This window comes from Diaphorina citri, unplaced genomic scaffold (genome assembly GCF_000475195.1).
Source record: "Diaphorina citri unplaced genomic scaffold, Diaci psyllid genome assembly version 1.1 scaffold1223, whole genome shotgun sequence".
Classification (NCBI taxonomy): Eukaryota; Metazoa; Arthropoda; class Insecta; order Hemiptera; family Psyllidae; genus Diaphorina; species Diaphorina citri.
In genome coordinates, this window is record NW_007378652.1 from 35,008 (window position 1) to 56,672 (window position 21,665).

Sequence of the window (21,665 nt, forward strand, 5' to 3'; positions counted from 1 at the left end):
GTAAAGTCCAAAATGTTGTATCATTAAGACAAAAAGGGGTCTTGGTTTTACTATGGGATCATCAAAACATTTTAACAAAAGATTGTGTCCTATCTGATTCCAATATGTGGTACCTAACCTGTTTCAATTTCTTAGCCAGGGTTAAAGTCTGAAATGTATCATTAAGACAAAAAGGGGTCTTGGTTTTACTATGGGATCATCAAAAAATTTTAACAAAAGATTGTGTCCTATCTGATTCCAATATGTGGTACCTAACCTGTTTCAATTTCTTAGCCAGGGTTAAAGTCTGAAATGTAACTGACCTATATTTTTTTGGGGGAAACCAAGAAACTATTGTGTGACAATGTTAAGGTGGGTATACTCAAGCAAGTGGCGAGAGCACATTGAATGCATCAGTTCCCAAAAGATCACTGAAGTTAAGCAACCTTGTGCGTGTTTGGTATCTGGATGGGTGACCATCTTGCTATCATGTGCTGTTGGTTGCACAATAATGGCTAAGTAATAATTAATTAAAAAACATTTTGAACTTGGAGGAAAAAAAAAAAAAAATGCAAGTACTCCTCCATACCCTCCTGTTTAACGCTTCCTCTCTTCTCCATCCCTTCTCACTGAACCATTAGTACTGTTGTTGTTGCATTAGCAGCAGCTTCAGCTGTAGCCGAAAGGGAATGGCAGAATAAAGAAAGGATTTTTTTCTGCCATACACCGGGGGTGATGGTCTCTAGCCATGTTTAATTGACTCGTCCTGAACCGCAGTCAACCATCGTTAGAAGTTGTACTTTAAAAGCAGAGAGAACCCTTTGAAAACTGCCAGCTAGCTAGGCTGGTTAGGGTTAGCTGTTCTCCCTGTTTAGTCCCACATTCTGCCATACACCGGGTGGTCTCTAGCCATGTTTAATTGACTCCGCAGTCAACCATTGTTAGAAGTTGTACTTGTACTTTAAAAGCAGAGAGAACCCTTTGAAAACTGCCAGCTAGCTAGGCTGGTTAGGGTTAGCTGTTCTCCCTGTTTAGTCCCACAGCTAGACACTAGTCTACTTTCTGTTTAACGTCCCCTAGCCAGACTAACCATCAGTACGAAATCCGACTGCCTCTTTTCAGACCGAAACACAAGTACATTCGGATAACGAAGAAGGACTCTTTCAAGCCAGAAGAACATGTGCTGTCTAATGTTCTTGAGAAGGCGGAGAAAGCGTGCCTCTACGATTTGGACGATTGTGATATTGCCTGGCTCAATATCCTCAACGGGGAACGGGCTTGTATGGGTAAGTTAATTAACAAGTGATGCATATGTTACAGGGTGATAAGACCTTAGCTTGGCAGTTACTGCTAAGGTCTTACCATCCCAAAATCGACACTGAAGACAGGATAGAAGAAAGGCAGCCGTTCCGAGAACGAACATCATCCCATAAGGATAAAATCCGCCCCCGGGCGGAAATCGAACCTAGCGTTTACAAGCAGACGCGCTACCAACCAAGCTAACTAGGCTTTATTATCATTTCTTTTTTTCCCTTTTATTACTGTTATTACCTTTTTTTTCTTGTTTTTTTTTTCAATTAATCTTAGTATTTACTCTAGCTAGCTGAATCATTTAAATTCTTCCAACTCCTATTTTTCTATAAATAGAATTATTTTAATGGCACAAACTTAGTAAACCTGTCAAAAATGGAAATACTTTTTTTTCTATAATCCTTTTCTTGAAATGAAATTTGTAAATTAATGAGATTTGTATTGAGTTTCAGTAATATTCTATGTAAAATTTAATTACTCAATTCACAACTCTTGTACAATTATGTATGCATGTTTGGTATAAATATTAGTGCTCTGGGTCTTCTGTTAGTATTTACTCTAGCTAGCTGAATCATTTAAATTCTTCTAACTCCTATTTTTCTATAAATAGAATTATTTTAATGGCACAAACTTAGTAAACCTGTCAAAAATGGAAATACTTTTTTTTTTCTATAATCCTTTTCTTGAAATGAAATTTGTAAATTAATGAGATTTGTATTGAGTTTCAGTAATATTCTATGTAAAATTTACATTTATTTTCAACTATTTACTTAACAGAAAATATACAATTGAATTTCACTAGGTACAATATGTAGATACCTATTTTGAATCTAATGATAATGTTTTGATTGGTCTCTTTCAACTTAATAGAAATTCCTTGAGTGGAAGTAAAAACTAGGCAAGGTTAATGCCTGGGATGTTCTCTACCACCAAACCCTTAAATATCTATTAGGTGGTAAAGGTTCAAAATATATAAAATTTCATGCTTTGATTGGGACTAAACCTGTGCCTTCTGTTTACCAGGCAAGACCAATACCTATGCCATGAAAGTAGGATTCACAAATTTGGTCATTTTCCAAATTGCAATACACACCTAAATTAATACATACCTATCAAAAACAATAATAAATTGGAAAAGAGTATGTTACATAAATACAAATTCATTGAGCAGATTATTTCAAATTCATCATTTGTATTAGACACTCATGTCATGTTCACTGGGGTCTGTTGTAACCTGAACACATCACTTATGATTTTCCATCTGGCTCCCTCTGCTGAAATGATGAAGTTCTGATTGAAACCAGTTTTCTTCATGTTTTTATATACAACAGTCCCAGACGTTGAGATAAGATAGGCAATTTGATTTTGAGCGGCTTCTTCTGGAAGTCTATGAATGTCCATAGATTTGAGTTCATGATCACATGGAGGTAATTCCGAGATATACTTGACTATTGCTTGGCTGCCTTTTGTTCCATGGCCATTCCATGAGAGGACAGCATCTTCATCTTTGTACAGCTTGCCCATCACCTACAAACAAACAAATTGCACAATAATAAATTGATATTTTTGAGTGATACGAATATATGGATAGTTCTAAATAAAAAAATCTATTGTTATTCTGTTTGTTTTCAGGTATAATGTAAGTTCAGACCACAAGTATCTACTACATTTTGAGAGTTGTGGCTCTTTTTCTTGGCACAAATAGACCAAGAAATTTGAACCCAGAAAATGTCTCAACGTTTCAAACGACAATCAAGCCGGACTGATGAGTGATACCAATATATGGATAGTTCTAAATAAAAAAATCTATTGTTATTCTGTCTGTTTTCAGGTATAATGTAAGTTCAGACCACAAGTATCTACTACATTTTGAGAGTTGAGGCTCTTTTTCTTGGCACAAATAGACCAAGAAATTTGAACCCAGAAAATGTCTCAACGTTTCAAACGACAATCAAGCCGGACTGATGATGGTCCAGTGCCAACTAAAAGACGGAAAGGACGACCACCTGGGGGTGGGGGAAGTTCAAAAATCTCCTCTGCCCACCAGACACAAGATGACGAGGAGGCTACGTCAAGTCCAATGGATAGTGTTCATAGTAGTAGGGGTGGAAGTTCTTACTCAGATCTCAAGTCTATGAACTCTATATACAATCGGAACACAAATGAGGCCCCAGCAGAGGTGAGTCAAGCTATACTCTTACTTTAAATCTAAAGCTGTGTTCACACATAATCGAAGACCATCGATCGACGGTGTCGACTATGTTTGGACACACCTTAAAGGTTACCACAGACGTTTCTCATTGGTATAACCTGTAAGTATAACGTTATTTTGTTTCAACAAGGGTTACCACAGACGTTTCTCATTGGACTCTTACTTTTATTTCTCATAACCTTTAGGGACATACCTATGCAAAGAGAATAAAATACCTTGTTTATCTTGCCCTATGAGGAGCAAAAAGTCCCTCTACCCAAACAGTTCAAACAAGTTTCTTGGAAATATTTGATGGGGATCTAAGTACAAAATTGAAAGGAGAGTAAATTATGTCCACCTTGCACATTCTAAATATCAACTTTAGGTCTGTTTTTCATTCCAACGTGGGTGCAATGCAAACCCGACGCGTGTTTTTCATTCCACTTCCCCTACTTTAGCGTCAACGCTGCGTCTTAAATCCCTGATGCGAGTCTCGAGTAGCTTCTGGTTCCGCCATATTGTAATTGTATTGAGGGAAATGAAAAAAATGTTTCGTAATTTCTCCACTAGATGTCGTTATGTTTCTTGAATTTCCACATTTTACCCCCACTCCTGACGCAGAGTGATCGTCAAGTTGATGCCGCATCGATGTGGCATAGGAATGAAAAACAGACCTTTTGTGTAAAGTGGCAAGTATATTTTAGGTACTACCTATTAGATGTAAAGAATAGGAAGAGACAGAGGCTCAAGAAGTCCAAAACAAAAGAGGTCTTGATTTGAATATTAGCCAAGGGTAAAGTCCAAAATGTTGCATCATTAAGATAAAAAGGGGTCTTGGTTTTATCATGGGATCATCAAAACATTTTAACAAAAGATTCTGTGCTATCTGATTCCAATATGTGGTACCTAACCTGTTTCAATTTCTTAGCCAGGGTTGAAGTCTGAAATGTAAGTAACTGACCTATATTTTTTTGGGGGAAACCAAGAGACTATTATGTGACAATGTTAAGGTGGGTATACTCAAGCAAGTGGCGAGAGCACATTGAATGCGTCAGTTCCCAAAAGATCACTGAAGTTAAGCAACCTTGTGCGTGTTTGGTATCTGGATGGGTGACCATCTTGCTATCATGTGCTGTTGGCTTTTTTTATGCTTCTCTTTTTTTATGTTTGATAGAGGGAACTCTAACTGCTAGGGTCTCATCGTCCTGAAAGCAAAGAGAGAAGGAAAACAGGATAGGAGAAAGTATGTTTGATAGAGGGAACTCTAACTGCTAGGGTCTCATCGTCCTGAAAGCAAAGAGAGAAGGAAAACAGGATAGGAGAAAGCCAGCCGTTCTGAGAACGAAACTTAACTGTTTAGGATGAAGTCCGCCCCGGGAGGGAATCGAACCCGCGACCCAGCGCTTACAAGGTTTTTTTTTATTTCTGTTCAAACCAAACCTGACTAGATGAATTATTCAGACGACATTTTGAATAATTCAGAACTTTCGGTATTGGTATAAGTGGGGCCAATGATTTAATAAACACCCTATGTCACTGCGACCTGATTAGATCTGTTGTGACTTAAGTATAGTCCGCCCTTCCTATTTTCCCCCAATTCTACATCAAGCCCACCCTATGTCACTGCGACCTGATTAGATCTGTTGTGACTTAAGTATAGTCCGCCCTTCCTATTTTCCCCCAATTCTACATCAAGCCATGCTTGTCTGAATCATTTCTTCCTTCCTTGTCATTTTTTTATGCGTTCCTCTGGAGGAGCTCTTCCACCCAACCACTGTTTTTTTTTTTACTGAGAGCCTTTAAGATATTTCACCAGGAAGGCCTTGAATGTCCCTAGACTTTGTGAGTCTCTTATATCTCTATGAAGAGAATTGAATAGTCTAACTGGAGATACATGGTAAGAGTTTCTTTCTTTTTCTTCCAGTTGTTTCGCAAGGACCTGATCAGTGCAATGAAGCTTCCGGATTCGGAGCCCCTCAAATCGGACGAGTTCTGGGTGATCTCGGACCAATGGAAGCAAGAGTGGGAGCGCGGGGTGCAGGTCCCCGTGAACCCAGACTCGTTGCCCGGCCCCCAGGTCACTGTCGTGTCCACCCTGAACAGCACGCGCTACCCGAACAACTACAACGAGCCGTTCAAACTGTGAGTATTGTCCACCCTGTATAATGTGCTTATGTGCTTTTTCAAGAAAGAATCAGAGTTCAACTCTGATTATGGGTTTCACCAACCTTTTTTTTAGCCGCTAACAGCCTGTTTGATAAACAGCTCCTTTTAAGCCTATTCAAATCAAATGGAACTTAACAGAATGTTAGCATAACAGGTCTTCAAGGGACTGAAAAGAAATTGGTGAACCACCCTAAGCTTTAACCATTGTATGTAGGTATAGGGTATAGGTAATCTTTATTACCTAGTCTTAAAAATTAATTGGGCATAGAGGTTTTTGCCCTCAGCTCTATGTGGTTTGAAGTCGTCACTTTCCTTTTCCTGCTTGATGCTTAATGCGCTATGCTCTCCACTCCACTCAGTTTTTAGTTTTAACCCTGTCCTCCTCTATTCCATACCCTCTTGTTTAACGCTTCCTCTCTTCTCCATCCCTTCTCACTGAACCATTAGTACTGTTGTTGTTGCATTAGCAGCAGCTTCAGCTGTAGCCGAAAGGGAATGGCAGAATAAAGAAAGGATTTTTTTCTGCCATACACCGGGGGTGATGGTCTCTAGCCATGTTTAATTGGCTCGTCCTGAACGCAGTCAACCATCGTGAGGACTTGTGCTTGTTCTTTAAAGCAGAGAAACCCCTCTGAGGAACTATCAGTTAGCTAGGTTGGTTAGGATTAGCTGTTATCCTCCCTGTCTACAGTTCTACAGCTAGACGATAGTCTACTCTCTGTTTAAAGTCCCCTAGCCAGACTAAAGATAAGGAGTTATTGCTGAGAGTCCTACTAGTATTTAGAAAAGTCAAAACTCCGTTTCGTGACTGGAAACTCTTGACTATTCGAGCAGTTTAAGGGGTGAGCATTTACCTGTAACAGCTGATTGTCACATGTACTTCGTATGAGTTCACTAGATGCTTCATCCTTCACTATAAGCATGTTCTGTAGCTCTTGATTCTGCATGATGCTATCGTCAGCACTCCCCGTGCTAACAACACTTACTGGAGTAGATACACCGCTCACTACAGATCTGGGCGTTCCTGGAACAATAATAAACAACCCCTGTGGTCTAAAAAACGTTTTATCTACCGTGAAGAGAGGGTAGGATAGGAGAAAACCAGTCGTTCGAACGGCTCTTAGATAAACCACTCACTACAGATCTAGGCGTTCCTATAACCATACCAAACAACAGAATACAACATAAGTTCTTTGTTTATCCAGCTGAGATAGAACTGTGAAATCCCTTTATGCCTGTGGTCTAACAAAAGTTTCATCTACAGTGAAGAGAGGACAGGATAAGAGAAAGCCAGTTGTTCCGAGAACGGCCCTTTTCTGTTGATGATAAAATCCGTCCCGGGAGGGAATCGAACCCACGACCTAGCGCTTAAAAGGCAACCGCACTACCTAAAAGGGGGGTCTTTTCTGACGGAAATCCTGTGTGTGGAGTCCAGTATTCAATTAATCAGGGTGTTTATTTTGTAAAATGTACCCCCCATAATGTATCAAATATATAAGACCTTGGTTAGACTGCGGGGGAAAAGGGACTTTTCAGTCCTATCCCAGCAGGATAAACAAGGTATATTCTATTCTAATCTATACTACTTACATAGGACTCAAAAGTTCCTTTACTCCAGCAGTACAGTAGGCTCCTACTATTAGTGTGGTAAAATTCTCAAATTATTTTGAGGATAAAATTACATACCTTGGCTGGGATTGGACCAGCAGTACAGTAGGCTCCTACTATTAGTGTGGTAAAATTCTCAAATTATTTTGAGGATAAAATTACATACCTTGGCTGGGATTGGACCCACGCCCTCCTCTTTACCATGCGAGCGTCTTGACCACTACACCACCGAGGCAGGTTTGATTTCATGCCAAAGGATTTTTTTTAAAGAGGTTTGATAGAGGAAATAACAAACACCTGTTTCCTATTCCCCCAGGTCTTCCCGCTATTCAGGAGGACCGGCTGGAGAAGATGATAGCGGAGTTAGAAGTGAGGTGCTGGGACAAGGTGCAAACTATCATCAAGGAGGAGGAAGGCCTGGGTCTCGAGTTTGATGAGAATGTTATCTGTGATGTGTGTAGATCGGTAAGTATCCATTTTTTTGCTTTCTTTAAAGTGGTAGGGTTCTTCTTTGGGAGCTCTTTCACCCAACCACTGATTTTTCTTTCACTGTGAGCCTTTAAGATAATTAAATGACAAACGTCAAGTCCAGAAAACCACAACATTGTCAGTCTTTAAGATATTTCACTTGGGAGGTTCCTACACTTTGTGATTCCCTCTGAGGAAGATATGCATTCGCGTGAAAATATCGAATGGAAGGTGAAAAATCCAAATCTAAAGCTGTGTTCACACATAGTCGAAGACCATCGATCGACGGTGTCGACTATGTTTGGACACACCTTAAAGGTTAACACAGACGTTTTTCATTGGTATAACCTGTAAGTATAACGTTATTTTGTTTCAACTAAAGGTTACCACAGACGTTTCTCATTGGTATAACCTGTAAGTATAACGTTATTTTGTTTCAACAAGGGTTAACACAGACGTTTTTCATTGGTATAACCTGTAAGTAAACCGTTATTTTGTTTCAACTAAAGGTTACCACAGACGTTTCTCATTGGTATAACCTGTAAGTATAACGTTATTTTGCTTCAACTAAAGGTTAACACAGACGTTTCTCATTGATATAACCTGTAAGTATAACGTTATTTTGTTTCAACAAGGGTTACCACAGACGTTTCTCATTGGTATAACCTGTAAGTATAACGTTATTTTGTTTCAACAAGGGTTACCACAGACGTTTCTCATTGGTATAACCTGTAAGTATAACGTTATTTTGTTTCGACAAGGGTTAACACAGACGTTTCTCATTGATATAACCGGTAAGTATAACGTTATTTTGTTTCAACTAAAGGTTAACACAGACGTTTTCATTGGTATAACATGTAGATATAACGTATTATAACGTACAACGTTATTTTGTTTCAGCCGGACTCTGAGGAAGGCAACGAGATGGTGTTCTGCGACTGTTGCAACATTTGCGTGCACCAGGCATGCTACGGCATTACGACCATACCGTCTGGCTCGTGGCTATGCAGAACCTGTGTGCTCGGCAAGAGACCCGAGTGTATCCTCTGTCCTAACAAGGGAGGAGCTATGAAGTGCGCCAGATCTGGTGAGTCCACACTCGAAGTTATTTGATGACTTGTCAGTACTGAAATAATTCTGAAAAAATAATAAAAGTGCTTATTTATACTGCTTGCATAGGACTGAAAAGTCCTTTAGTCCATTAGGTAGACTACTACTATTACTGTGGTCAAATTCTCATTTTTTTTTTTTTTTTTTTTTTTTTTTTTTTTTTTAGAGGACAAAATTACATACCTCGGCTGGGATTGAACCCCACGCCCTTCTGTTTACCAGGCGAGCGTCTTGACCACTACACCACCGAGGCACCAATAATGGTGAAACCCACCCTGTATGTTAAACAAATGTCCCTTATTCAATTCCCTCCAGGTAACAAATGGGCGCACGTGTCCTGCGCCCTGTGGATCCCGGAAGTGTCCATAGGGTGCGTCGAAAAGATGGAGCCCATCACAAAAATCTCCTCGATACCTCAGAGCCGCTGGGCGCTCATCTGTATCCTGTGCCGAGAGCGGCTCGGTGCCTGCATTCAGTGTTCGGTGAAGACGTGCAAGACCGCCTATCACGTGACGTGTGCGTTCAAACATGGGCTGGAAATGCGGGCGATCATTGAGGACGAGAATGCAGAGGACGGGGTCAAGCTGAGGTCCTACTGTCAGAAACATAGCCTCACCACGAAAAAGACCGAGAAGACGGTGGCCACTGTGCCTAGCTCCGGTGAGTAGAGAATAGACACAGGGCTAGGCTAGGTAAACATGGGCTGGAAATGCGGGCGATCATTGAGGACGAGAATGCAGAGGACGGGGTCAAGCTGAGGTCCTATTGTCAGAAGCATAGCCTCACCACGAAAAAGACCGAGAAGACGGTGGCCACTGTGCCTAGCTCCGGTGAGTAGAGAATAGACACAGGGCTAGGCTAGGCTTGAAAAATAATAATAGTTCTTGCACGCATAGGACTGAAAAGTCCCTTTACCCCAGCAGTAGGCTACTACTTTTACTGTGGTCAAAGTCTCAATTTTGAGGATAAAGTTCAATACTTCAGCTGGGATTGAACCCACGCCCTCCTGTTTACCAGGTGAGCGTCTTGACCACTAGACACCGAGGCAAGTAAATCGTAGGGGTTTTTTTAAAGATGGGACAGACTGTAGCTTGATGCCAATAAGTACAATACCCACTTGCACTGTTTCCAATAAGTACAATACCCACTTGCACTGTTTCAGGCTCAGACGAGGAAGAGTACAAGCGCAAGAAGAGGAAAGACATGTCCAGTGAGGAGCGGAGTGCCGCACGAGCCAACAAGCTCAAAGAAATCGAGGCAGAGTTTGAAAAGCACGTCAACTGCAAGGAGGTAAATTCGTGATTTTAGATTCATTAAGCCCAGTTTCCCCTACAAAGCGGGTCTAAGTATATCCCAGTCAATTTTTTGTAGGTTTGTTAAGGTGTGTCCACACAGTCGATCCACGTCGATTGATGATCGATCGACGGCCGTCGACTAAGTCTGGACACACCTTTAGAGGGAACTGTAACTGCTGAGGTCTTATCGTCTCCTACAAAACGGGTCTAAGTATATCCCAGTCAATTTTTTGTAGGTTTGTTAAGGTGTGTCCACACAGTCGACCGGCCGTCGATCCACGTCCACGTCGATTGATGATCGATCGACGGCCGTCGACTAAGTCTGGACACACCTTTAGAGGGAACTGTAACTGCTGAGGTCTTATCGTCCACAAAGCGAAGAGAGGAGAAAACCAGAATACAAGAAAGCCGTTCTGAGAACAAACCTTATCTGTTTAGGATAAAGGAAAGGAATTTTAATTGTGTTAAGCATAAATGCTTGTGAGAAATGTCGTTCCGTGCTTAATAAATTTTGTGACTAGACTTGGACTCGAACCACCAACCTCCAGATTCAAATTCCACCGTTCTAAGCACTGCACTGCTGAGGTTGTTTGTTTAGGATAAAATGCACCGCAGGGCGGGAATCGAAACACAGCTCAAGTTCGTGTCTTTTGTGTTCTCAGGTTATCCGTAGTACGCATGATCTGGACCCGGACGGTGTTATCGCTATCCACTCGTATTGGATCTTACGGCGTCGAGCTAACGGCAACCATCCCCTTGTGGCACCGCCTACCCAGGATCTGGCCAGTATTGTACGCAAACCCCCCATGCATCATCACCAGGAACAGGCAGACATTGACAAGATGAAGATGTTTGTGCAGCTCCGACAAGACTTGGAACGAGTGAGTGCTAGAAATCAATTCTCAACAAATTATGGGATTTTCTTTTCAATTCATTTATTATAGATATATCCACACTATTTGTAATCAATACAATAAAGGTAAGTAGGTAATGTAAAGTATGGAGAAAGAGAAAAAAAATCATTATGGGCGAAAGATTTGGCCATTGTTATATTAAACTCCTATTGTGTTGTTCTCAGGTTCGTAACCTCTGCTACATGATTATTATTTATTATAGATATATCCACACTATTTGTAATCAATACAATAAAGGTAAGTAGGTAATGTAAAGTATGGAGAAAGAGAAAAAAAAATCATTATGGGCGAAAGATTTGGCCATTGTTATATTAAACTCCTATTGTGTTGTTCTCAGGTTCGTAACCTCTGCTACATGGTGAGTCGGCGTGAGAAGTTCTCCCGTACTTTGCTCAAACTACGAGAACAAACATTCAACAAGCAGGTGACTATTCTATCCGAGTATCGACACTCTATGAGTACTGTGGAGATTACGGCCGTCAAAGAAGCGAACCATGGCCCGTCTATCTATGATCGTCTCTATTCCCATCCGAACGCGCCAGACTTGAGCACGGACTTTGAAACCATGCTGGCACGTATCGCCGGTATCAAATCCCCTACACCCGAAGAGAGGTCTGATCTGAACGGTATTCTAAAGAAAAGCGGTGAGAATAATCCATATAAGAAAATGTTCCCGAATGGGTGCTTATCCAAGCGTAGGAGTAGTGTGTACGGGGGTAGTAGTCTGTCTAGCGGTAGTGAAATGGAATCTAGACGTAGGAATAGGTTACTGGATAGTGGGGACTCGAGCTTAGATGAAAAGGTTAGTGGTAAGCTAGGAAATAAGAAGAAAGCGTTGAGTAAGAAGAAGGAGAAGCAACACAAGAGTCTGCTAGCATCTAATAGTAGTGAGGATGAGACTGATACTAGAAATAGTAGAAAATCCAAGACCAATAGAAAGAACAAATCTCTGCAGCAGATGGAGAGAGAAATACAGAGCTCTGATGATAGTGATGAGCTGCTTCCTATCAAATCTGTATCTACAGATCTACGTAAGATACAACCTAGCTTTATCTATTCAGATACAGACTCGGACACAGCCCCATCCTCTGTCAAGACCAAAGCCTCCATGAAATCTTTCATTCCTGAGAAGAAATCCAACAGGAAGTCAGACAGGGATGATGATTATTCTAAAGATAAAGAAAATATAAAAACGACCAAACGGAAAGAACATCGAGACAATGAGGCTAATGTGGCAAAGGAACTTATTGTACCTCAACGTCAAGCCGCTAAGAAAGCATCTGAGAAACTGCATGGTACACAGACCAGTATAAAACCCAACAAGGATAAAGACACGCCACCACCCCCTAGCCTCAGTCCTGAACATAAACACAAGTCTAAGTCTAAATCCCGCTCTGATAACATGAAGGAGTCCCATCATCACAAGACTTCTAGATCCGAGAGAGAATCCAAAGACGAAACGAAAACAAAAGACAAAGAAGTGAGTAGTAAATCTAAACACGACAAAGAGCGAGAGAGTCGATCCAGTCGAAGTGAGAGAGATGTAAAGGAAAGCCACAAGTCTCGTGCTGAGAAAGAAAACAAAGAAGTGAACAAGAGCAAAGAGAAAGATATGAAGAAAGAGAAGGTGGAGAAACAGGCGCCAGAGGTGATAGCAGAAGTGAAAGATCCTGAACTTACCATTGTGCCTCAGAGACAAGCTGCTAAGAAAGCAGCCGAAACAATCAAGACAGCCAAACCTAACAAAGCAACCACGCCAGAATTGAAATCATCACCGCCATATGAAGACCAGGTGAAACCAAAGAAAGAAGAGAAGATAGGAGAGAAGCCACTAGCAGCACGTCGTAGTACCAAATCCTCTGTGTCCTCTAGCTCTAGCTCCTCCAGTTCTTCAGGATCTTCATCTTCCTCTTCCTCCTCTTCATCCAGTGGATCCTCCTCTAGTTCTGATAGTGAAGATATTATCAAACCACCTCCTCCTTCCTCTGCCTCTGCTCCTCCCCCTCCTCCTCCTGCTACAGCAGGTGTCCCCCTCTCCTCCGCCTCTAGTGATTCCGAGACAGAGCGGCATAGCAAGAAACTCAGGAAAACGCCCGACAAGAAGCTTAAAACTTCCGACGGGCGGCCTGACTCTGAGTTTCAGTTGCCGCCTGTTAAAGGAAAGGAATCACCATCAAGCAAACACAAGCAGCAAGGTGGCGGTACTCGACTGGACGAACCTGAAGCAAAACATGGAACTCCTAGTCACTCGGAGCTGTGTCTCTCTACACAAGATACCTCCTCCTCCTACACCACTGCTGACGAGAGGAAGAGAAAATCAAATGAAAAGAAAACTCTGCCCCAGACCTCCGCCTCTTCTAAGACCGAGGAAAATGTTACGAAAGTAGAAGAGAAACTCGATCGTTTTGATCCGATCAGTATGACGTTTGATAGAAAATCCATAGACAAATCCCCTGTGCGTGAAAACATTGAGGATCGTCAAGCTATTGAATCTCTTCTCAAGGCGGATGATTCATTCACTGACTTTCATCTCAGTTCTCCCAAGAATGTCGGGTCCAGACGCCCCTCCCTCTCTGTTCCTACTGTGTTTCAACATCGCTCCATCTTCTCTCCTCAGTCTGCTGGCAAGGAGAACACGCCAAATGATCTATTTCCAGACTTTGACAATGATTTACTCTCGGTCGATGACTCTGGAAATGAGGAGACGTTTGGCCTTGGCAAAGATGAACTGGTGCGACCTTTATCCTTTTCCTTTGGTAGGAGTGATTTCCTGTTTACTGAAGACTCGAAAGAGGACAGCGCGCGAGAAACATTGAATCTCGTGGAGAAGTTAAGACTACAAATAGCCAAAAAATCCAATACGGACTTTGACCTACCGCCGACCCCAGCACCCAAAGTACCTGATCTAGAGATGCAAGCTCAAGAAGAAAAAGAAAGAGAGGAACAAGCACAGAAACAAAAAGAATTGGAAGAACAACAAGCACAACTCCAGTTACAAAAGCAGAGAGAATTGGAACAACAGCAGAGAGAATTAGAAGAACAGCTAAGAAAAGAAAAAGAGATGGAGGAACAACTACGAAGACAGAAAGAATTAGAAGAACAGCAGAGATTACAGAGAGAACTCGAAGAAAAACGTCTACTAGAAGAATTAGAACAACAGAGAAGATTAGAAGAGGAACGAAAATTAGAAGAGCAGCGGAGAATAGAAGAACAGAGAAGATTAGAGGAACAACGAAGATTAGAGGAACAACGTAGAATAGAGGAACAACGAAGACTGGAGGAACAACGAAGATTGGAGGAACAAAGAAAACTAGAAGAACAAAAGAGAATACAACAAGAGCTAGAAGAGAAGCGACTTCGTGAATTAGAAGAACTTAGACAACAAGAACTAAGGAACCGAATGATTGAAGAACAAGAGAGGATCTTACAACAAGAACTCGAGCGACAGAAGGAAATGGAAAAACAAAAGATGGCTGAACAAAAACGTCAGCAGGAAGAGCAAAAGAGATTACTAGAACAAAAACGACAAGAAGACATGAGACGGGCACAAGAGCTAGAAGAACAAAAGAGAAGAGAACAAGAACAAACCAGACTCATGGAGGAAGAACGGAAAATGCTCCTAGAGTTGGAAGACAAACAAAAACAAAAACTATTCGACCATCAGAAGTCGATATTTCATCCTGAGCTCGAGTTAAATATGGAGAAGAACCAAGATGTTCCGTTCACGAACCAAGGGCACCACTATGCTGCCTACTCAGGACAATGTATGATGAATGATAAAACACCAGGAACAGAGAAGTTGGATCAGAATAACATGGCACAGTCTGATGAGCGATGGGTTCCTCCTAGTAGTAGTACATACGACCCTATCCCTTCACCCTACACAGATCTACATGGGCGTAACAAGTGGGCAGATAGTGTGGTCATGCCCTCTAGACGTTCCTCTACATCTTCCTCCATCTCAGAGGAGGACAATGTTGAACCCAATGTACCAAAACTCAACCAAAACAACGCCAATTCTTCCTTCTTGCCTTCAAACTTCCCTCACTGTGCCATGCCAGACAATGTACCGTTCCATCCCTACTCAGAAGCTAGTCAATTTGTTAACCCTGTGTTCCCTGGAGCCCCCACCTCCATGTTTAGCTCTCAGTTCCCCTCTTCCTACCCGAGCATGCTACAGTTTGGACAGCCACCCTCCCAACACATGGGACTTAATGCTTTGGATACGTTTCCACATCATTATCAACAACAATATGGACCTAAAGTACCCACCTCAGACACTCATAGTCAACAACAGATGCATGCCTCTCAACAAGGCCAGCAACCTTCCCAACATATGCCTCACCAGATTCCCAACGCCATGCGACTTGTACCTCCAATGTCCTTATCTCATCAACCTCCCACATCTCTATCACATCAACCTCCCACGTCTTTACCGCATCAACCTCCAACCTCTCTTTCCCATCAGCCTCCTACACCTTCTTCTCATCAATCTCCAACTCCTCTTTCTCATCAGCCCCCTACTCCTCTCACGCATCAACCCCCAACATCATTATCTCATCAACCCCCTACTTCTTTATCACATCAACCCCCAGTATCTCTTTCTCATCAACCTTCTACGCCTCTCTCTCATCAACCTCCAACTACTATATCTCATCAACCCCCAACACCACAATCCAATTCCCAACCAGTGACACCCCAGCAGTCTCAACCACTCACACCTCAGACGCTTGGGCAACCTACTACTCCTCAAAGTCTGAGTCAACCTTGTACTCCCCAGGCTCCCCTCACTCAACCTACCACGCCTCAGACCAACTCCTCCTCACAATCCCTCACCCCCTCCCAACAGCTCACTCCCTCCCAGATCCCAGAGTCTCCTCTCCCTGGCGATGTGTTCAACCACACTCCCAACAGTACAAGTACAGCATCACCGTCTAAATCTCTGGGCAAGAAATCTCCCGCTAAGAAACCGACGCGTGTGTCTGCCCGTGTCCAAAGTCAACAGAAGTCTCCAGCAGCCCAAGCCCCTCCCACACCTGAGCCTAACCTACCCCCTCCTAGCAAATCCCGTGTCAGAGAACCCTCGAAGAAAACCAAATCCAAGGGAAATGCCGCTAAGCGACCAAAAGCAAACAAAAAGAAATTATATGAGTATAACGAGAATACAATTCATAGCAAACTGGTGGGTACGGTGTATGACTTTGATTTCGATGATGAGTTTGATGATGAAGGTGCAAGTGCAGGGGTGGAAAACCTCAGGGCCATGAGAGAAAGACGACGATCAACAGATGTCCATGAAGTGAAGCCTGTCAAGAGTAGTCCAGCCAGGCCTGTCATGACGAAGGTGAAATATAACTTGAAACCCCCTCGCTCTCCCTCCCCTGCAGAACACATAGAACAGTTGGTAGCACCCATCATGCCTGGCCCTGTAGATATGAGAACGTACAACTCCTATCCATCCAGTAGTTCCTATGATACCATGCTAGGGAATACATTATCCTCAGCCGCCACAGACGAAGTATCAGACCTTGTGGAAGATCTTGAGAAAGAATTAGAATCCCTAACCAATGAGAAAGCACGAGAGAAGAAACAAAGTCCTGTCGCCACGGCTGAGATGTTGGACTCCTCTATTGAAGTAAGGGAACAATCCCCTCCACCACCCAACAAGATACTTCTCAGTGATTCACGTAACCAGTTGAAGGTGAAGATCAAGGGACCATTCCTAGACGCTAACTATCCGCTCAACACAACGCCACAACAACCTGTAGTAACACCCTCCATCACAATGTCGTCAGGGACTTCTAACTTGCGTCGCATGAGAAAGAAGGAATTGTTACACCAGTATTGTTCTCAAGATATGAACAGTGATGAATCTGTTGCTATTCACACGCCAGTCACCACTGTGCCTATCATTAGTATACCTAAAGCCGTGGCATCCATGTCATCTATACCTACCAAGGAGGATTACCAGGCTGTGGTGGATGCTAACATCGAGAAGAAAAAGAAGAAAGATCGGTTTGATCCTGGTGATGAGGATGAGGAGGAAGAAGAAACATTCAGTGTCGATCTCAAACGAAAACTAAAGATACCTCCCGCCTGTCCGACGCCCAAGCTGAAAATCAAGATAGGAGGTGCAGAACCTTCCTCTATTAGTGTGGAAGATGAATCTCGGAATCTGAGGATAAGACCGCCCAAGAAACGAATTACCAATCCTCCGCCCAATATTGACTTTCAACTTCAAGAAATGAAACGAGAGAATATGAAATTCCGAAAGAAAATCATGGCGGACTTTGGCGAGAAAGATAAACCAGTGACGAAGAAAAAGAAGAAAACCTCGGCCCATGTGGAACTTATCAATGATGATCGAGCACCTCCCAAGATTATTATTCGATTTGGTCCGCGTGATAGTTCTAGTAGGGAAACGACCAATATCTCCATTCATTCCTCTGAGTCTGTCAAGTCCTCATCCTCTACCAACCATTCTGTAACCAAGACAAGTAGTGTATCTGAACTGAGGAAAGTACGTACAGCCAAGACAACACCCATCAGACTGAAACTAACACGATGTGAAGAGGGGTATGCTATGAAGACTGATAGTACGCCAGAGAAACCATCGAGCTTACCTTCCAAAGACTGTCAGGTCAGATGACCCCTTGTTCATTAGTACCTTGTGATGTTAACACTCAGTTACCTGTAGCTTGAACTCACTCACGAGGGTAAGGGGTCACTAGAACCAAATGACGAGATATCAGATGAGATCTGAACTAATCCTTGTAGTTTTTAAAACTCAAAATAGAACCACAATATTTGACTATTTAAGGATAAACGGTACAAATAAAAAGTGGAATGCAAAGGACACCTTCAATTGGACTAATTAAAAAAGTAAAAATCAACTCCAGTAATTTTTTCGGGGAAAAGGTATTGGATTTATTTTTACTTCCTCATATTAAAATAGTTAAACAGCTATTTGAAAAATAGTAACTAGTAAAGAAACCTTTGTTCTCTTATTAGGACGTTTTCGATTTCACTGGAAAAGAAAGAAAGATGGAAAGAGACTATTTGAAGCAGTAGGGTTAATTTTTGAATAGAAGGGGTCAATTTTCAAAGAGAGAATAGAGAGTATTGTCATTCATAGTTCATAGAATATCTACTAATTGGTGCCTAGTCCAAGTCGTATAATTTCTTTAGTAAAAGGACTTTTCAATGTAACACAGAAGTATGTTATAAATTCAGTGGCGGATCCTCCATGAAAGCTAGGGAAGCATCCCTTTCCTTCCACTCTATTTTTTTACTCCCTACCTGCCACTTACCGAAAATAATATGAAGTGGTTTTTACTCTAATAAGTATCAATAAAGAAAGAAAAATAACCTGGATTCCAAGACCATCTGCAGATCAGAATAGTGTACATGGATTAGCAAGCATTTAACTTTTGAACAGGTCTCTCAAAGAAGAGCCCATTTTTCGTCAATTTTGTTGTAACTACGGCCCTTTTTTCAGACTCTCATTTACAATTGACAGATTAGAGAGTTTTTGCACTCCAATATCACAACAAAGAGGTTTACCTACATGTTGTTGCAGTGCAAAAATTGTCTGATTATTGAGGATATTTCCCCAAGTTTTTTTTCCCCCAATCCCCCTCAAAACATTTCAGTGATCAGTGCCCTCTTATTCGGTTGAACTTTTCACTTATGGAACTGAATTTTATCCCCCAATCCCCCTCAAAACATTTCAGTGATCAGTGCCCTCTTATTCGGTTGAACTTTTCACTTATGGAACTGAATTTTATTTAGATTAATTATTATTTGTTGTTTTGTTTATAAACAAAATACATCATAGATTTATTATTTATTATTTCGTGTACATAGGAAATATTATGTAAATTTATATTAATTATATTAAACGGTTACTTAGTTTTTTGAGAGAAATTATATGTAAAAAAAATACGTATTTGGAAACGGAATTGATTCTCCTTTGAACTATTTTCTTCAATGTGTTTAATAAATAGGTATAATATTTATGAAATTAAGGTGAATGTGTTGGGTGTGTATTTTGAATTTTAAGGGTGGTAACAGTAATGGTGAATTGATGGATTGCGATATGCGATATGAAGGGTGTCGGTCAGAAACTTTTAACTTTGAGAAAGAATAACTTCCATTTGGGAAAGAATAGACATACATACCAACTTACCAAACAAGGTGCAATTATCACCAGAGATACATGGACTAATGAAGCTTCCAAACTCTTTTATTGTGTCAGTGGTGATAATGCATATCTAACAACCTTTTTTGGATAGGTTGATAAACACCATAAAAATTCTTTGGCACCATACGTATTTGGAAACGGAATTGATTCTCCTTTGAACTATTTTCTTCAATGTGTTTAATAAATAGGTATAATATTTATGAAATTAAGGTGAATGTGTTGGGTGTGTATTTTGAATTTTAAGGGTGGTAACAGTAATGGTGAATTGATGGATTGCGATATGCGATATGAAGGGTGTCGGTCAGAAACTTTTAACTTTGAGAAAGAATAACTTCCATAACTTTCATTTGGGAAAGAATAGACATACATACCAACTTACCAAACAGGGTGCAATTATCACCAGAGATACATGGACTAATGAAGCTTCCTAACTCTTTTATTGTGTCAGTGGTGATAATGCATATCTAACAACCTTTTTTGGATAGGTTGATAAACACCATAAAAATTCTTTGGCACCATTATTTCAATTTTGCATTTATAGTGACTGACAGTCTGACACCCTTTTTGAATATCGCAGTTCAAATGAAAAAAATAGCATTGTAAATCTCGGGAAGCTTAAGTGTCAAATGCAGAGAAAGTATACGTAGGATAATTTTATTTTTGTTTTCATTTAAGTTACCCCATCAAAGATCAAGTGGTAGAGTAGGTATGGGTGGCCGAAACCTCTGAAAATTCATTTCAGTTCATTTATATACAGGTTTCAGTCGATTGAAAATGTTCAGATATCTGAGGATACTTTTCAATTTTTTTCGTTTCAGCGACCCTACTTGTCAGGAACCAAGTTTTTATGTTATGTTAAGCAATAAAGTTAGATAAAATTGAATGTCATTTGATCGATTGAAAATGTTCAGATATCTGAGGATACTTTTCAATTTTTTCGTTTCAGCGACCCTACTTGTCAGGAACCAAGTTTTTATGTTATGTTAAGCAATAAAGTTAGATAAAATTGAATGTCATTTGATTTCGCCTATCTTTATACAATCTTCAAAGTGTGTTCGTTTCTCGACAAGACCTCTTTTACAAATGATTGAGCTTTATAGAATCCATGAGAATTCATTTGTAATAAAGGCATTGTATGAGAAACAGATGAACTCTGAATGCATACAATTTACAAGTCCTGTGTTTTAGGCTAATCTTCTCTTGCAAGTGATTTTTTGGGATTTAGCCCACTACGACCATTCGAATCTTTTATTGTGGTACCTGTGTCACAAATTTACATTGTCCTTGTAAGTTGTATGTAGCTCAGCTCGTCTACATGTTGTAAGTATTAACCCGTAGGCCTACCTTATTTTTTACTGAATATTTTATTTCCTAGGTTTTATTCCCAATAACTTTTTAATCCTTTGCATATTAGGTACAATTCGAGTATATAATTTATACATCATCACGAATCTTGTTTATTATTTATAATAGTTCTGTAAATTCAATTATTATTTATTTTTGTTCCCCAAAATTTTCACGCCCCTCGTAGTTCGTATACTTTTTATTTTTGTTTTGAAAATTTTATTTCGTCATTCAATTTATATGAGGTGTAAAAAGTTCTTGTACATACCGATAGTAGAAAATCAATAATTCTATCTCGATTAATTTTAAAATTGTTGTCAAATAATCATGTACATAGCAAACCCCCTCGTATGAAATACCGTTAAGTTAAAACAAAATTATATTTTTTAAGTTTCAAAAACATGTTCGTTAGGACTTTATTGTGATTTTGTTTCGTTCAGAACCAAGAAAACCATTAGATCAAACGGAGTATAATATTAGATTTATGTAATGGTTTTATATAAAAGCATTTAGAGGTAGTTTTACAAGAGGTTTGACTATCTCAGTAAAGAAATTCCATAAATTCCATGTAGGTACATGGTACCGCCACTTCGAGTGTTTGTGTTATTTGGGCAATTTTTTAAACAGAAAATCACCCGATGGTTTAGGTTTAATGTTTATTAACTTTCAAACTTTGGTTGTTTCACCCATCACAGATAAAACATTGGACTCAGTTCCCAGTTTTTGATGATGTCTTAATATATTCAGGCTGTGGTAGTTAAATGACTTATTGCAAATATGTAATGTATAGTCTTTAGTCTGCATTAGTAACTCCTGTCTTGATAACAGTGAATTTTCTTTGGTTTCTCACTTCGAATTTAGAATTCTCTTTAGTATATTTGGTGTATTGAATAACTTTCTCAGTCAAGATTTAAGAAACAATAGTTTAGGTAGGCAATTGTAAATATCATTTAAATAAATAAATAAATAAAACCAGTATTGCTTAACCTATGTTCCTCAGCAACCATAAAATCTTGTTTTCATAGGATAAGATTAGGACACCTACTTAATTGTTTTTATTATTAATACTACTTTTA

The 21,665-nt window shown here is 40.4% G+C and overlaps 3 protein-coding genes across 4 annotated transcripts; 2 read left to right on the top strand and 1 right to left on the bottom strand.

The window, feature by feature from the left end:
* The first annotated feature begins 1,064 nt into the window (after positions 1–1,064).
* Positions 1,065–18,531, top strand: LOC103514785 (PHD finger protein rhinoceros-like). Of its 2 annotated transcripts, XM_026827667.1 has the most exons (7): positions 1,065–1,265; positions 7,572–7,720; positions 8,624–8,810; positions 9,149–9,493; positions 9,996–10,123; positions 10,791–11,009; positions 11,380–18,531. In XM_026827667.1, exons 1-7 carry the CDS (start codon positions 1,262–1,264, stop codon positions 17,689–17,691), a joined length of 7,344 nt encoding a protein of 2,447 aa, XP_026683468.1. In that variant the 5' UTR covers positions 1,065–1,261; the 3' UTR covers positions 17,692–18,531. The 2 variants fall into 2 exon arrangements, with proteins under 2 accessions (XP_026683468.1, XP_026683469.1); XM_026827668.1 differs by lacking the exons at positions 1,065–1,265; positions 7,572–7,720; positions 8,624–8,810; positions 9,149–9,493 and adding an exon at positions 9,534–9,663.
* LOC108253073 (NTF2-related export protein) lies at positions 2,008–2,816 on the bottom strand. The gene has a single exon (XM_017446365.2). It carries the CDS (start codon positions 2,812–2,814, stop codon positions 2,494–2,496), a length of 321 nt encoding a protein of 106 aa, XP_017301854.1. The 5' UTR covers positions 2,815–2,816; the 3' UTR covers positions 2,008–2,493.
* Positions 3,128–5,630, top strand: LOC113469763 (protein Jade-1-like). The gene is made up of 2 exons (XM_026827669.1): positions 3,128–3,469; positions 5,406–5,630. Exons 1-2 carry the CDS (start codon positions 3,218–3,220, stop codon positions 5,625–5,627), a joined length of 474 nt encoding a protein of 157 aa, XP_026683470.1. The 5' UTR covers positions 3,128–3,217; the 3' UTR covers positions 5,628–5,630.
* Positions 18,532–21,665: the final 3,134 nt, after the last annotated feature.